This window comes from Diaphorina citri, unplaced genomic scaffold (genome assembly GCF_000475195.1).
Source record: "Diaphorina citri unplaced genomic scaffold, Diaci psyllid genome assembly version 1.1 scaffold333, whole genome shotgun sequence".
In the NCBI taxonomy this organism is placed as follows: domain Eukaryota; kingdom Metazoa; phylum Arthropoda; class Insecta; order Hemiptera; family Psyllidae; genus Diaphorina; species Diaphorina citri.
The window spans coordinates 153,654-171,123 of NW_007377768.1; the positions used below are offsets into that span (position 1 = coordinate 153,654).

General features: G+C 37.6%; 1 protein-coding gene across 1 annotated transcript in view; it reads left to right on the forward strand.

The window, feature by feature from the left end:
- The first annotated feature begins 380 nt into the window (after nucleotides 1-380).
- LOC103507670 (UDP-glucose:glycoprotein glucosyltransferase 2-like) overlaps nucleotides 381-17,470 on the forward strand; it is a 24,501-nt gene continuing 7,411 nt past the window's right edge. The window contains exons 1-5 of the mRNA XM_008472169.3: nucleotides 381-695; nucleotides 821-1,058; nucleotides 1,583-1,815; nucleotides 2,769-2,935; nucleotides 5,012-5,133. Of these exons, the coding sequence (XP_008470391.1) occupies nucleotides 839-1,058; nucleotides 1,583-1,815; nucleotides 2,769-2,935; nucleotides 5,012-5,133 (742 nt within the window). The 5' untranslated portion in view covers nucleotides 381-695; nucleotides 821-838. The remainder of the gene's footprint in view (nucleotides 696-820; nucleotides 1,059-1,582; nucleotides 1,816-2,768; nucleotides 2,936-5,011; nucleotides 5,134-17,470) is intronic.

Sequence of the window (17,470 nt, forward strand, 5' to 3'; positions counted from 1 at the left end):
AACTGGAAAAATTTAAAAAGCCCGAATTTTAGTTTTTAAATATTCCCGCGATCCATTGCGTGTTTTTTCGCCCCGTGAAAAGCGGCTTAACGCGCATGCCCGTAGGCTTTTAACGCGCACCGAGCACAAATGGCCAAAACCGGTAACGTGGTAAAATTTAAAAAACTTTTTTCTTGGGAAAATGGAAATGGTTGTGTACTGTGTAGCCCTGTAGTCGTGGAAAATAGTTTTAAAAAGCCCGAATTTTAGTTTTTAAATATTCCCGCGATCTATTGCGTGTTTTTTCGCCCCGTGAAAACCGGTTTAACGCGCATGCCCGCAGGCTTTTAACGCGCACCAAGCATAAATGGCCAAAACCGGTAACGTGGTAAAATTTGAAAAACTTTTTTGGAAAATGGAAATGGTTGTGTACTGTGTAGCCCTGTAGTCGTGGAAAATAGTTTTCCCTTGATTTTCCGCCGTGTTTTTCACAGTTTTGTGTGTTTCTGTTGATTCAGACAACTAAAATTAACTTCCAAATATTCACCATGTCATTGTGATAAGAGAGTGTGGAAAAAATTGTAGAGCTTTTCCCGTGAAGAAGTCTTTTATGACAACCACTTTACAAGATGTTCTAGACCAGAGATAAGGAAAGTTTTTATCTCCCTCGTTTGAACACTCGTCGGTAGTGTCAAAAACGATAATAAATTACCACTGTAAGTATTTTCTGCGTTTTAAATTACCTTTCTTACTACAAGAATGCATGGAGAACAAAGGTGGCAGCCATAAGTAAAAAATGATATCTACCGCTTAGATAAACATATTTATTTTTTTGTTTCAGATTTCACCATTACAAATCATGAAGTACAAAACCTCCCTTGTGTTCATATGTTTCTTGTTGCCATACATTGGTTTGTGCAAGAAAAAGTCAAAATCTGTGAGCACAATCATTGATGCTAAATGGCATCTCACACCCATTGCACTGGAAATCAGTGAATATCTTGCTGAAGATGATCCAAGCTTGTTTTGGCGCTATGTTGACTACATCAATGCTTTACAGCCAGCTCTTATAGATTCAGGTATTGTTATTTACAAATTTGGTACTTGTGCAGAAGTCACGTCCGTGGAATATTGCTACCAAAGGAACTGGCACAAACGAGCAGTGACTAATGTTATTATAGGGTTAGGTTAAACACAAGAAGGAGTTTTCACAATTAGAGCAGTGATTAGTGTTATTATAGGGTTAGGTTAAATACAAAAAGGAGCTTTTTTTTCCACGGACATGACTTCTGAAAAATTACCACAAATTTACTCAAGTTGTGCACTTCAGTCTATAAAAAAAAGGGTGTTTTCAATGCCCACCCAGGGCAGACTTTATCCTTTCCTGTCTTACTCCCCCCTTTGATTTTGGGATGATAAGACCTTAGCAGTTGCTGTTCCTTCATTAAACCCATTAAAAAGAGTAAGAAAAGCCAATAAAATTAGTGTTCTTAAAAGTGTATAAAAATACTAGCAATGTTTAACATTCCAATATGAGACAGCCCTTCCTTTTCTCTAATATCAAAGTCTTTGTCACTTATCCTCAATTTTTTCTTGATTTCAGGCACAGACAAAGACCGATATGAGCGTGCCCTAGGCGAGGCTAGCAGAATCCTGTCCAATTCTCAGCTCAACCTGCTCAAACTGTCTCTTGCAATGCATTCTGATTCCCCGCGGGTAGAAATGTACAATCAGATAGCTCTACAGCGGGGTGTCAAATGTCCTGTAGCACTGGACGTAGGTGATGCACTACTGTGTACACTGGACTCTCTGGAAAACACAATTAATAGCTATTTGGTGAGAATTTTTATTATCTACATGTTTTTCATATCACTGGATTATTTGAGTGTATTATTTTCATAGTTTCATTTAATTTTTCATATTTCGGTGTACGTTGTTTTCAGGTTTCGGGGTTGAAAATAGGAAAATCGAGTGATATTTTTTCTTTGGGCTTTTTGAAAGCCTTGGAAACCAATTGATGGGCAGCAATTTTTAAAAGTTATGGAATCTTCCTTTAAAGAGATGAAATAAAGAGAATGCACATTTCTTATTATGTACCATGAGGATGATGGGGAAATTCTTTTTTCACATTTGCAGCTTTCGCTGTCCGCCCCTGGTTGGCTTTCTAATAGGCAGGTAGAAAGCAGTAGGTATGAGTAGGTACCAGGAACAGTCCTGCCTTCAATTACCCTCCGTACACTTTATTGCATCCAAAGTCTCAGCTCTGCGCTGTCTATTTAGCTTTTTACATCGACTAAAGAGTACTTACTTAGCAATATTACATGTTCCTGCTCCAGGTTTGAATTCACAATAAGCTAATGTATTTCATGTACACAGAGATTACTGAGAAACCTACGTACTTCCCTTAGTCTTTAAAAGTTCTGGTACTTTAGTTTGTCTTCATCCTACATTAGGTAATTTTAAGGGTATATGTTCTGTATGTATAGTGATGACTTGTAAGGGAGATATTTTAGGTTTTAGGAGGAGAGGAGAGGAGAGAGAGGAGAAAGAGAAAGAAAGAGAGAGAAAGAGAGAGAAAGAGAGAGAGAGAGAGAGAAAGAGAGAGAGAAAGAAAGAGAGAGAGAAAGAAAGAGAGAGAGAAAGAAAGAGAGAGAGAGAGAGAAAGAGAGTAAGTCCTAGGTCATCGGTTTGATCAAAGACTGAGTTTCTGCTATCCTGCATTCATTCCCTCTCTTATTGGGATGATAAGATCTTCAAGAGAGAATAAAAAAATGATCTTTTTTTTTCAGGAGAGACAACCACGGAAGGTTCGTCTGTCAGGTTACGGTGTAGAGTTACAAATGAAGAGTACCGAATACAAGGCTACGGATGATGCCGCAGTACAAGATAAGACAGGAGCTGAATCAGTGGATGAGGACGAACAAGAAGTAGAGGGATTCAACTTTCAGAGACTCAAGTAAGTAGATCACTTCTTATCATGAATAATTTGTGATAAATAATTTGTGATAAATTCACTACTTTTTTAGGTATCACAGCATTAATAAGTGCCTCCTTTACTATTAATTCTCATTCATCATCAATCTTTTTACACTGGTAATGCCGCCACGTTTCGTTACTCATGAATAATTTGTGATGAAGCAGAGCCTTTTCACTACTTTTTTAAGTATCACAGCATTAATAAGTGCCTCCTTTACTATTAATTCTCATTCATCATCAATCTTTTTACACTGGTAATGCCGCCACGTTTCGTTTGAAACAATAACGAAGTTAGTGGAGATGACAAAACACCATTAATTACAGGATTACAAGTAATAAGTGAGAACTGTTACAAGTACACGTAAACAGTTATGGTACCTACTGGTCTATCCTAACAATAACAAAGAGGGTAAATTAACTCTCATTTCCTAATAGGCAGGGTAATGAATAAACAAACGAAGTAAAAAGACAATAAAATTTACAGGGAGACATAAATTTTTACTGGAAAAACCATCTCAAAACAACCAATTACCAGAATGTAGAAAATAAAGGAGCCTCAGTTAAAAAGAACACAAAACAGGGTAATGAATAAACAAACGAAGTAAAAAGACAATAAAATTTACAGGGACACATAAATTTTTACTGGAAAAACCATCTCAAAACAACCAATTACCAGAATGTAGAAAATAAAGGAGCCTCAGTTAAAAAGAACACAAAGAAGAGAGAATCAATTTTTAAATGGCCAAAAGCAATTACCTGGGAAACGGAAAACCAAACTGCTCTGGTTTTAGAAAAAGTCGCGTTCACAAGACCGTTGTTAGAAGGACTACATGGTAGGGAAAAGACATAATATACGGACTGTTAACCAAAAGGTGATGATAGGTATAGATTCGTATAAGCTTAACCCATTTTTTAGGGCAGTTGCCCCTATACTTAAGCATCAGCTCGGAGTGGGCTTTTGAGAGATGTATGGTAGGGAAAACACATAATATACGGACTGTTAACCAAAAGGTGATGACAGGTATAGATTCGTATAAGCTTAACCCATTTTTTAGGGCAGTTGCCCCTATACTTAAGCATCAGCTCGGAGTGGGCTTTTGAGAGATGTGTGATCTGTCATACGTAGGCTTGCCAAATATCCAAAATGTCGATTCGGGACGCGAATCCGCGAACATAATTGCCAAATCCGCGAACATAATCGCAAAGTTGGATAATTGTTGGCCTTAAAATATACTCGTATCTTAACGCCAACAATTACATACTGTACCAAAAATGTTGTTAGGGGATTTACTGAGGTTTCCTCCAAGTCCCTTTAATCAATACAACGCTGCATCAATTTCTGAGAGGATTACTAAAATAATTTAATTCCAGGGTGAAGTTACCTGAGACATTCTCTACCATTTAACCCCATTTTATTTCGATTGGTATTCTGCACCGATCTGGAACAGATTAATTTTTCTCTTGTTCCGTATTTTTATTCCCCGTCTTCCCCTCTTCTATTTCCACATGATGTATAACTATCTATGTCATACATATAACTATTTATGTTGTATAACTATCCATGTCATACCAACTCCTATTAGGTACGTGTGTGTGATGATAATGATAAATTGAAAATGATCATTTTCCCGCAAACATTGAGGACATCATCCGTTGTTATTATTTTTAGTTATTACTTTATCGCTCCTGTGTAGTCTCCTATTCTTTCCAATTCCGCAAGAATAAAAATATTATTTTTAGAGTTGAAAGAAAAACAATGAGTTTTTTTTCTATTATTTTTCTACCTATCATTTTTGTCATGAGTGTGTGGACGCTTTATCCATTAGTGCTTGCAGCCATTTTCATTTCAACACAATCCACCTGGATTCTAGGTTGGCAATTGTCCTTAACTGTGTTTCTCAATTATGATTTTGGGAGGTCTCCTGTGATAACTTTTTCTATATCTAACCGTTCAGTCAGTAGAGCCGAAAACCGCCAAAAAGCGGTAAAAACGGACAAAATGAGGTTCGAATACAGCTAACCGTTACTCCGATGATAATGCCCTAGAATGCCCCAGCCAGGGCGATTTGTATGCCATGGGCCCTGTACAGAGGTCCCTAGAATGGCAATCTAGACTGCATCAGCTTCATGGTTGTTTCATTCTGATAGCTGTGTGCCAGAGTTTGTTTAGCATACGACGTAAGTGTACGCGTATTATAATAATCTTTTTCTTCGCCTTTCCCCGTGTACAGACGGGGTCGGCGTTTTGCGTTAGCCTCTCAATCAGCCCCTAGCTAGGGTGATTGCTTTGGGCTGACATTTGGTTTTGGCTACAAATTTTACGAGTGGATGCCCTTCGCACTCAACTTTTGCTATTGCAGAAGAGATTAGTGAAAGGGATGAAGAGAGAGAGAAAGAGAGAGAGAGAGAGAAAAAGAGAGAGAGAAAGGGAGAGAGAGATGAGAAAGGGAGGAAGATAGGTAAGGGAAGAGGGAGGGAGAGAGCACCAATAATTTATTCTAAAATAATTTTCAGTCGCATGATGGTGATCGAGGAAATTTTTGTGCCTGCCAAACCAGAGGAAAATGTATTGGCAGAGAGTTTGGAACTCATTGTGGTCTAGGTAGCTTTTAGTAAAGTTAATATTCTTTGCCGGGTTTAAATTAAATAATGAAATTTTAATGGATTTGGAACTCATTGTGGTCTAGGTAGCCTTTAGTAAAGTTAATATTCTTTGCCGGGTTTAAATTAAATAATGAAATTTTAATGGGCTGTAATTATTTATACTATTTATAGACATAGGAATTGAGTGGATTAAGCGATTGGCAAAGAATGGTAATATTTTAACCTGTGAGTTACCTTCACCCGGGGATATTTCTCCCAAGCTATTACAGGAGAGGGTAAGCGGTAGTCGGTAAAAAATGGGAAAATATTGCAAACTAAAAACACCGAATGGAACACCAGAGTCACAAACGAAATGTAATACAGCATCATCACAGGAGCAGAGTAACTTTAATGCTATGCAAAACGCGTTCCCGTAATGGACTGGAAAAAGGGTTCTTCCCCTATCTCTTCCCGTCCCGTCCTGCCCCTTCTGTCCCGTCCTGTCCCATTGTTACGATGTGTTATCTATTTTTTAAATCCCCGGTTTTGTACAAACATTATTTCGTGTCCCGGGAGTGTACAGAGAAATCCCCTATCTCTTCCCGTCCCGTCCTGCCCCTTCTGTCCCGTCCTGTCCCATAGTTACGATGTGTTATCTATTTTTTAAATCCCCGGTTTTGTACAAACATTATTTCGTGTCCCGGGAGTGTACAGAGAAATAATAATCATTGTCTTCTCCTCTGTAATGGCGATAACATTAACTGGCGAAGGAAAAAAAAATGTTGATTTAAAAAAGGCAGGAGAGAAAAAAGGAACGAATATAGTCATGGTTGTACAACGTCGGGGAAAGAGGACCAAAGTGGGGAACCTTTTGGAAAATGCGTCCTCTCAACTGTTGCTAGACGTTAGACGTTGATGTCTTTTTAGTGCGCATTTTCACCATGATTGGTCTCTTGTTGTTCTTTTTCCGTATCTATAAACATAAGATAGAATGCTATTTTCTTCTTTCCCTTCTTCTTTTTCTCCTTTCTCTGTTTTTCCTTCTTTTTCTTCTCCTTCTTCTTATTCCTCTTCTTTGTGTATTTCTTAAAACAGCTACTTTTCGCACAATAAAACAGCGTTTTCCGTGATTCAAACTCTCTTGTTCAGAACTTTATTCTCATCTTAGAATTCCTAGATCTTTGATAATCCCTGTACCCCCAAGGTCAGGTTATCTATAAACATAGATAGAATGCTATTGTCTTCTTTCCCTTCTTCTTCTTCTTTCCCTTCTTCTTCTTTTTCTTCTTCCTCTTTTTCTCCTTCTCCTGTTTTTCCTTCTTCTCCTTCTTATTCCTCTTCTTTGTGTTTTTCTTAAAAAAGTAAAACAGCGTTTTCCGTGATTCAAACTCTCTTGTTCAAAACTTTATTCTCATCTTAGAATTCCTAGATCTTTGATAATCCCTGTACCCCCAAGGTCAGCTCAATTCCGTACAAAACAAGCCCACTCGAAGAAGAAGAAGAAGAAGGAGGAGGAGGAGAAAAAAAAAAAAGATTCTGACAAATTTCCTTTAACGAATAACTTTATTGACACTTATTGGACTTGGTGCCAATTTTTTTCTTTCTTTTTTTTCAAAAATAAAATACCGAGTGCCTTTTTACTTCCTTTCTCCCTCTCCCTCCCTCTCTCTTTCTTTCTCTCTCTCTAGCTCCCTCTATCTCTCCCTCCCTCTCTCTCCCTCTCTCTATCTCTCTTCCTCTCTAGCTCCTTCTATCTCTCTCTCCCTCTCTCTCGCTCTCTCTCCGTTTCTCTCTCTCTATCTCCCCCTCCCCAAGCTCTCCTTCTTCTTCCTTTTTTCTCGTTCGTTCGTTCCTTCTTTCCCCTTTCCCGCTCCTTCTTCTTCTTAACTTCCTTTTCTTGTAATATTCTCAGTCTAACAGTCCCCCCTCTGTAATAAGATCTCGTAAATACATCTGAAACATAACAGTTCTTTCTTTCGATTTCAAATTCAATTTTGTTTTTATCAGAAGATCTTTTGTTTGGGCTTAGATTCAAATCTGTCTTTCAAATAAATTTTGCTTAGGTATTTCTTTTAATTTTTATTTTCTTCAACATACCTAAGGTACCAGGGTACCACCTACCTTAGTAAGTCGGATAAAATCATGAAAATTACTTGAAAAGTTTTAAATGTTTCATCCAAATACTTTGCTTTACACATTATATGTACCTAGGTTTCTTAACTACGAGTAAAAAAAAAAAAAAATAGTGAAGATTTTAAAGTTTTAAACGTAACGTTTGAAATGGGTATTTGTTTTAGTTTTTCATTTCTTTTAATTATTTTTTCTTTCTTTTTCAACCTTTTTTGCCCTCCCACATAACAAAATAATGGAGTCCCTACCGTGTGCTTTCACCAATTGCATAGGTATCGAATTGACCTGTTTTCCTCCCTCATGTATTTCCTACTGCAAAAGACAATAGTCTTTGAAACATAAAATAAGCTCAAAAGAAGAACAATATTTTCTCTCTATTTATTTGAACATGGGATTCACTAGGGACAAGGTGCCCAGAATAAAACATAAAGTAAATAAATATAGAATAATATTTATAAATAAATATGGAATAATAAAAAAGAGGTAGAACCTCGAACATATTATACTGTGTGGCGAGGGATATTCAAGGAAGACCAGGATAGGAGAACGCCATCCGTTCCGAGGAACGATTCAATAACTGAACTAACAAAGTTTCAGCTTAACCATTTTTTGTTCCTCCGCAGAAGAAAAAAGTTTGTCCGATTTTCAAAAAGTCCCTAAAATCAATCCATGGCAACTTTATTTCCTTTTTAATGAGGTCTGTCTGTCAAGTAGTCACCCTGAAACACCCAGTATAAGACCCCACCCTCGCCACCCCGGCACCTTTTTTTCCAGGATAGTTTTTTTTTACCCACCCCGTAAGTCCCATACCACCTGGTACCTATACATATACCTTGGTACATGTGAATAGTAATGGTAGGGAAGAAAAAAATATCATATACTCACCTTTGAGAAGGAAGAGAGAGATAGAGTGAGAGAGATACTTTGGCTTCAAAGGAATTTTTCCCAAAGTTCGCATCATTCAATAATGTACGTGGGTTTAATAATCACTGGAAGCACATAACCTAATGGTGTGATGTGGCAGACAAGGATAACATTCCTTGTTCTATCATATTGGATAGAAATCAAAGGATAACATGGGTGGAAAGCTTTGGTGAAGTTCATAGCTGTTTCCATGAATTTCAAGCATTTGTTCACTGAATTAATATCGAATTAAAGTAATTATGGAGGTCAAACAAATTGGATTTTCAGAATTTTCCAATTTTCTATTGGGTATTCTAAGAATAGAACCAGCTCGATTACTCGATATATACAGTATTTCGGTTTGTTTGTAATGAGTTTTATTAAACTATAATTTTGTGCATTCAGTATTATGGCAAGCAGATAAAAAATCTATTTATGATGGTTCAATATAGGTTGCACGTTTTTTTTAGCAGTAGGCACTCAGAATCTCTTTGTGCAGACATCAGTGTTTATTGAAGCCTCTTGAGTACAGACAGACAATACATATTTTATACGTCTACAAAAGCTTGAAACAAAAGTATTAGGTACCTTTCGCCTATTTCCCATTATATCGTGTAGACGGTGCTTCAGAATAATGAGAGTGAGCTGGCACATTAAAGGAAACATCAGCATTTGGACTTCCATTATCTCAAATTGAATACTCCAAAGTACCCTACGTGCTGTGGCCTTCTCCACTATTGCAGTTCATTTTCAAATGACTCCAGCTTTGTACCTAATGGCTAGGAGTACCTACATGTGCTTTCCTTCTAACCGGTAATTTATTCCTGTTCTTTTCTCCGACAGGGTGGCTTGTTTCGAGTTAGGCTGAAAATATCTATAGGAAAATCTATTTCGTGTTCATAGTTAATATAGGTCGAGTGGGCGGGGCTTCGAACTCTTGACGTTCGCGCTCCTCCCGGCACAGTTGACCCCAACAAACATGAATGTAGGGTTGGGACATCGACATCGATGTTTTGAAAACATCGATACATCGAAACAAAAACATCGATGTCAACATCGATGTTTTTGATTACGATACATCGGATACTCGATACATCGAAGTTTAAAAACATCGATGTATCGAACATCGATGTTTTCGTCTCGATGTCCCAACCCTAGGTTGGGACACAATGGTTGGATAATAAAATTATAATAGTCCAAGTCAAATACCTCTAGTGGTTGGATAATTGTTGGCCTTAAAATATATTCGTATCTTAACGCCAACAATTACATACTGTACCAAAAATGTTGTTAGGGGATTTACTGAGGCTTCCTCCAAAAGTCCCTTTAATCAATACAACGCTGCATCTATTTCTGAGAGGATTACTAAAATAATTTAATTCCAGGGTGAAGTTACCTGAGACATTCTCTAACATTCTCTAACCCCATTTTATTTCGATTGGTATTCTGCACCGATCTGGAACAGATTAATTTTTCTCTTGTTCAGTATTTTTATTCCCCGTCTTCCCCTCTTCTATTTCCACATAATGTATAACTATCTATGTCATACATATAACTATTTATGTTGTATAACTATCTATGTCATACCAACTCCTATTAGGTACGTGTGTGTGATGATAATGATAAATTGAAATTGATCATTTGTCCCGCAAACATTGAGAACATCATCCGTTGTTATTATTTTTAGTTATTACTTTATCGCTCCTGTGTAGTCTCCTATTCTTTTCAATTCCGCAAAAATAAAAATATTATTTTTAGAGTTGAAAGAAAAACAATGAGTTTTTTTCTATTATTTTTCTATCAGTTTTGTCATGAGTGTGTGGACGCTTTATCCATTAGTGCTTGCAGCCATTTTCATTTCAACACAATCCACCTGGATTCTAGGTTGGCAAACACACATAAACTATCTGTATGCAGAGTGTATCCTGGACATATAGAGGTATTTCACACGAGTATATTACTTGGGTTTTAATACTAATGTAATACCGGGGTCGTAAATTTTCTAACGACATACATACTCGTTTTTACCCCTGGTTTTAGTCATTCGATACCCTTGCTAAAGTAGTACTTCTTCAGGAAATCATAAGGGAAAGCTGATGGGGATGTATGAGGAGGATCTTGCTCTTGCAATAGATTGAGCTCTTTTTGTCCATCAGCAGAAATAGACGCGGTGAAAAACCCATCGTAAAGTGGAAGATTGGTATCAGAAAAGAGCAAAGCAGAATGGAAACTGTACAGATCTTCAACAGCAAAGTAATTTGGATTTGGAAATTTCAGAATCAGACAATACGACCTCTGATGTGTGTAACTTGGGAAAAAATTGACCATTAACTCGAAATGGAAATGGTAAAAAAAGTACAATAAGCGATGTTTATTTACCTCATAATAGGTTTCAGTACATTTTAGCTCCAGGTAGACAATAGATGGAGAGAGAAAGTGTAACTTGGGAAAAAATTGACCATTAACTCGAAATGGAAATGGTAAAAAAAAGTACAATAAGCGATGTTTATTTACCTCATAATAGGTTTCAGTACATTTTAGCTCCAGGTAGACAATAGATGGAGAGAGAAACCCTTGCCTCTCCTTTGTCCTTTACCTCTTCCTTGTCTTTTTCCTTCTTTCCTTTACCTTTCCAACTGCTTCTTCTACCTCCCTTCCTCCGAGCATCTCATCTCTCATAACATGACTTCCCCGTAGTACATACATATTTATGCATTATAGCACTTGGAAAATTTTAGTCCTTGCCTCTCCTTTGTCCTTTACCTCTTCCTTGTCCTTTTCCTTCTTTCCTTTACCTTTCCAACTGCTTCCTCTACCTCTCCTCACCATTCCTTTCCCTTCCTCCGAGCATCTCATCTCTCATAACATGACTTCCCCGTAGTACATACATATTTATGCATTATAGCACTTGGAAAATTTTAGATCTTTTTTTTTTACACACATAAACTATCTGTATGCAGAGTGTATCCTGGACATATAGAGGTATTTCACACGAGTATATTACTTTGGTTTTAATACTAATGTAATACCGGGGTCGTAAATTTTCTAACAACATACATACTCGTTTTAACCCCTGGTTTTAGTCATACGATACCCTTGCTAAAGTTGTACTTCTTTAGGAAATCATAAGGGAAAGCTGATGGGGATGTATGAGGAGGATCTTGCTCTTGCAATAGATTGAGCTCTTTTTGTCCATCAGCAGAAAATAGCATAGCATCAGTTACATTTCAACTGTGAAGATTGGAACGGAAAGATTTAAAAGGGGCTCTGCAAAAAAATTGTATAAATGGCAGAGATTATAGGAAACATAGCACTAAGTAGAGAAAAATATAACCTAAGTATCTATACAAAGAGAAAAAAAAAAAACGTTCGTACGAATGACGTTAAATACAATTTGTTTCTACTGAAATACACACAGACAAGAGTAGGATTGAGAAAGGCGTAGAGAAAAAACGAAAGAGCAGAATAAAGTTTGTAAAAATACTGCAGCAGAAAAAAAGGAGAAAAAAGGAACGAATACAGTCATGGTTGTACAACGTCAGGGAAAGAGGACCAAAGTGGGGAACCTTTTGGAAAATGCGTCCTCTCAACTGTTGCTAGACGTTAGACGTTGATGTCTTTTTAGTGCGCTTATCAAATTGATTGATATTCTACCAGAAATGTTAGAGTATACTGATGAAGTGATAATGATGATTATAGGTAGGTACGTTTTGGAAGTAGTCATATTATTTTGACCAACAATATTATGTAGGTAGGTATTTATTAGAGTGTGTAAATAAAAATAATAATTATTATTGTTAGTTCATAATACTGACTTGTATAGGATTACCAGTAAATGAAATCCCTCTATTTAAAACCTCTGAAACCCATTATTGCCAGAAATGTTGGAGTATACCTACTGATGAAGTGATAATGATGATTATAAGTAGGTACGTTTTGGAAGTAGTCATATTTGACCAACAATATAGGTATAGGTAGTTAATAAAATTATTATTGTTAGTTCATAATACTGACTTGTATAGGATTACCAGTAAATGAAATCCCTCTATTTAAAACCTCTGAAACCCATTATTATCCGTCGTTTTTAGTGAACCCAAATCAACCTGGGTCCGTTATTGGGGCACCTCCCCCTATTCGCATTATTGATTGGTACAATGAAGTTATGTAGTTCGTGATGTTACCTCTCTTGTTCTGACAGATTAATTTTTCTCTTGTTCAGTATTTTTATTCCCCGTCTTCCCACTCTTCTATTTCCACATAATGTATAACTATCTATGTCATACATATAACTATTTATGTTGTATAACTATCTATGTCATACCATCTCCTATTAGGTACGTGTGTGCAATGATAATGATAAATTGAAATTGATCATTTGTCCTGCAAACATTGAGGACATCATCCGTTGTTATTATTTTTAGTTATTACTTTATCGCTCCTGTGTAGTCTCCTATTCTTTTCAATTCCACAAAAATAAAAATATTATTTTTAGAGTTGAAAGAAAAACAATGAGTTTTTTTCTATTACTTTTCTATCATTTTTGTCATGAGTGTGTGGACGCTTTATCCATTAGTGCTTGCAGCAATTTTCATTTCAACACAATCCACCTGGATTCTAGGTTGGCAATTATTTCACCACTTTATTTGGGACTGAAAATTTCGCCATTTTATCTCAAAAGCAGCATTTTTGTGTAAATGGAGAGAGGAAAAAAAAGAGGGTATGAAAAAGCACTCTCTTTATACTCTTTATAGTGTGTAGAACTGTAGAACAATGGGGAAAGTTTGAGATAACGTGCACGGTCAGGGTAGGGTTTTTTAGGGTAGAAAAAGGGGGTGAGTTTTTTGAGGGTAGTAAGGGAGCTTTGAGGTATTAGAATACAGAAGTGGGTACGGTACCATTGAGAGGAAAGAGCGTGGGAGACTGTTTTATTATTTTCTGACCCAAGTCACGTTAAACGACCCCTTTTCCTTGCCTCCAGACGCGGTGAAAAGTCCATCGTAAAGTGGAAGATTGGTATCAGAAAAGAGCAAAGCAGAATGGAAACTGTACAGATCTTCAACAGCAAAGTTATTTGGATTTGGAAATTTCAGAATCATACTATACGACCCCTGATGTGTGAAACTTGGGAAAAAATTGACCATTAACTCGAAATGGAAATGGTAAAAAAAAAGTACAATAAGCGATGTTTAATTTACCTCATAATAGGTTTCAGTACATTTTAGCTCCAGGTAGACAATAGATGGAGAGAGAAAAAAGCATTGTTCATTTTCAACCAATCCCAACAATTTTCTGACATGTACAAAGCGCCAGATTTTATATAATTATCCCCATCTGGCCCATTTTCTCTCTGGGGTCCCATAGCACCTTCCCTTCCCCTGTTAACATTTATGACTGATTTCAATTTACGGTAATTATCCCCATCTGGCCCATTTTCTCTCTGGGGTCCCATAGCACCTTCCCTTCCCCTGTTAACATTTATGACTGATTTCAATTTACTACTGCTGTCAGGGCTGTTCATAGGAATTGAACTCGGACCCCTCATCATCGAGCCCGGGAATGAGAGCATTTAATCCCGAATGAACCTCCCTACCCTCCCTGAAAACAGCCCTGACTGTTCCCTCAAAGCCCACCCTCCCTACCTCCGCCTCCTCAAAACGGGACCGTGTTAGTCTCTCGAGGTGTGACAGATAAAACTGAAAAGGAAGAGTGACAAGCAATTATTTTTGTCTCGACTATTACAACAGCTTCCCTTTGTCCATTACACATCATCGCTGCGAAAAGGGAGCGATGGGGAGAGAGCTAGCAACAGGGGGAGTAGAGGAAGGGAAGTATTGTGGGGATGTCACAGTTTGCAATTTTTTATACAGTGTGTTTTGGTTGGTTGAATCTAACGTTGTCTACTTTGTTTGAGAAATATCTAAATCAAAATTGCGGATGCTAAAAACTCTAAGAAGCCAAGACTAGTTTAGTGAGAACACACCGAAAAAATTCTCCTTTACCTATGTGATGAAAGACCCAAGAGGAGATGTGAAAATTAGCTAAACTAACTTCTTTTGTCTAGCGTTAAATAATAATTTCAAGTTTTCTACACATTATAAATAAGTATTACCGTTCTTGCACAGTGACTGGGACCTTTGTGTGGACACAATAGTGACTGGAACGAGATCTAATTAATAATTAGGGCACACCTGATGTTTTAAAACTCAGCCAAAAAACATCTCCATCAGGGTGAGACAGGCAAAATCCCTCCTCAAAACGGGACCGTGTTAGTCTCTCGAGGTGTGACAGATAAAACTGAAAAGGAAGAGTGACAAGCATTATTTTTGTCTCGACTATTACAACAGCTTCCCTCTGTCCATTACACATCATCGTTGCGAAAAACATGGGAGGGAGCGATGGGGAGGGAGCTAGCAACGGGGGGAGTAGAGGAAGGGAAGCACTGTAGGGATGTCACAGTTTGCAATTTTTTATACAGTGTGTTTTGGTCGGTTGAATCTAACGTTGTCTACTTTGTTTGAGAAATATCTAAATCAGAATTGCGTATGCTAAAAACTCTAAGAAGCCTAGACTAGTTTAGTGAGAACGCACCAAAAAAAATTCTCCTTTACCTATGTGAAAGACCCAAGAGGAGATGTAAAAATTAGCTAAACTAACTTCTTTTTCTAGCGTTAAATAATAATTTCAAGTTTTCTACACATTATAAATAGGTATCACCGTTCTTGCACAGTGACTGGGACCTTTGAGTGGACACAATAGTGACTGGGACGAGATCTAATTAATAATTAGGGCACACCTGATGTTTTAAAACTCAGCCAAAAAAACATCTCCATCAGGGTGAGACAGTCAAAATCCCAGTGAAATTTATTTCCTCCAGATTAAAAAAAAAAAAAAAAAATGAAAAAACGAAACGAAAACTTAAATTTAATACCTAAGGTATTAAATTTAAGGTACACCTTATAATATGTTGGTTGAAAAATATAACATTCCACATCATGGATTTTTATTCAGTGCACTTTTGGTGACCTAAGTGAATTGCAGCTTTGTCAAAAACGTTCGTTGCCACCCTGAACACATTCATTTCACAAAGCTCAAAGCACAAACTCCCATTATGGATGTAAATCAGATTAGGAGCGGAATGAAAAAAAAAGGAACTGAAACTTGCTGAAATTTATGATTTTGCACGAAGGAAATTACTGCACAATAATCTACGATATAATTTCCAATTAAGGAACTGAAACTTGCTGAAATTTATGATTTTGCACGAAGGAAATTACTGCACAATAATCTACGATATAATTTCCAATTATTCAGAGAGGTTGCACTTTTTTGTTATCAATTCAACTCAGCCGAGGGAAGATGAAGGGGGAAGCAACTTTATGGGTTAGGTAAAAAGTTCACGTGTTCAGTACTCACGGACTTTTCTCACACGATCTGAGAAGATTCTCGTTACCAACCCCAAACCTTCTGGTAAAAATTTCAACCGGATTCAATCCTTAACGGCGGAGGTGTGTCTACACGTATTCAAATACTTTCGATCAACGTCGATTGATGTTGATCGACGGCCGGTCGACTATGTTTGGACACCCCTTTAGAGACCGTTGCTCCGTTGAGAGTGGTGGAACCGATAGCCAATCACTGCTTCCTCCTTGCAACCCTCTGTCCCTTTTACCTTGAGGATCCCTCTTCAGCCGTCAGCAATTTCTTTGTCTACCTCCCTGCTAGCACGCGAATACTTTTCAACGTCGATTGATGATGATCGACGGCCGGTCGACTATGTTTGGACACCCCTTTAGAGACGTTGCTCCGTTGAGAGTGATGGAACCGATAGCCAATCACTTCTTCCTCCTTGCAACCCTCTGTCCCTTTTACCTTGAGGATCCCTCTTCAGCCGTCAGCAATTTCTTTGTCTACCTCCCTGCTAGCACGTCTTCCAACACCTGAAGATGACATGACGTGAAAATCCCTCTGATAAAAAAATCACGAAACTTTACGGCTTGCATGGAAGCAGTAAAGAACTAATTATAATTTCCGGAAAGCGTGATAATTATGATTTGTGGGTGTGCTAATTGAGACTTTGGGTGGGAGAGAGGATTCAGCAAGGGGCTGTTCTATAAGATACTTTGCACTCTGATATAGACAGTTCTATAAGTAGGGTTGCCAACCTTCTCGCATTTCCCGGGACATCCCGTATTTTTGGGAAAATAAAATGTTCCGCCGGGACAGACCGTTTTTTTTCCAAATCGACGGAAAAAATATGAACGGACTCAGTACTGGGAAAAACGACCTAATAATAATAATAAAAAAATAATCTAAAATCCTTTACAATTTCTCCAATTACCGACCTACATCTTTCTTTCGTGGTCTTAGGAGGGTAAGTTAGATCGGAAGAGTCCAAGAGCAAGAAGTCTCGGAAATTCTCAGGAAAGCAGTCTGACTTGACCACCGGTATATTCATACATGCCATAAACCAGTGACCTTGTCGGAACCGAAATAAAAGCAGGGATGAGTACAAAAAATGCGTTTGCCTTGAGAGGTGCAGTTATTTTAATGCACGACGACGTGCCTTACCACGTAAGGGTAAGCATCTTGTACCCGACTCTTCTTCCCTTCCTTCTGTCTGTTACTTATTGCTCTGTATTTACACCCAAGAAGAACTGTTACCCCCTGTCGAATACTATAAGGGAGGTGGTTCCATGTCATGCAGGGATGTCTCCATCCCATTTAGGCGGAATTTTATCCCTTTTTATCGATGTGAATACAATTTTTAGTCATAATTGTTCGAGAACGTAGTCGCAAACTGAGAAAACGATACATGTCACACTCGTGCGTCTCATACATGTAACATGTAAACATTTGTCATGGTTTTCAATCGATGTCCATAACTCTAACTCTCTTATCT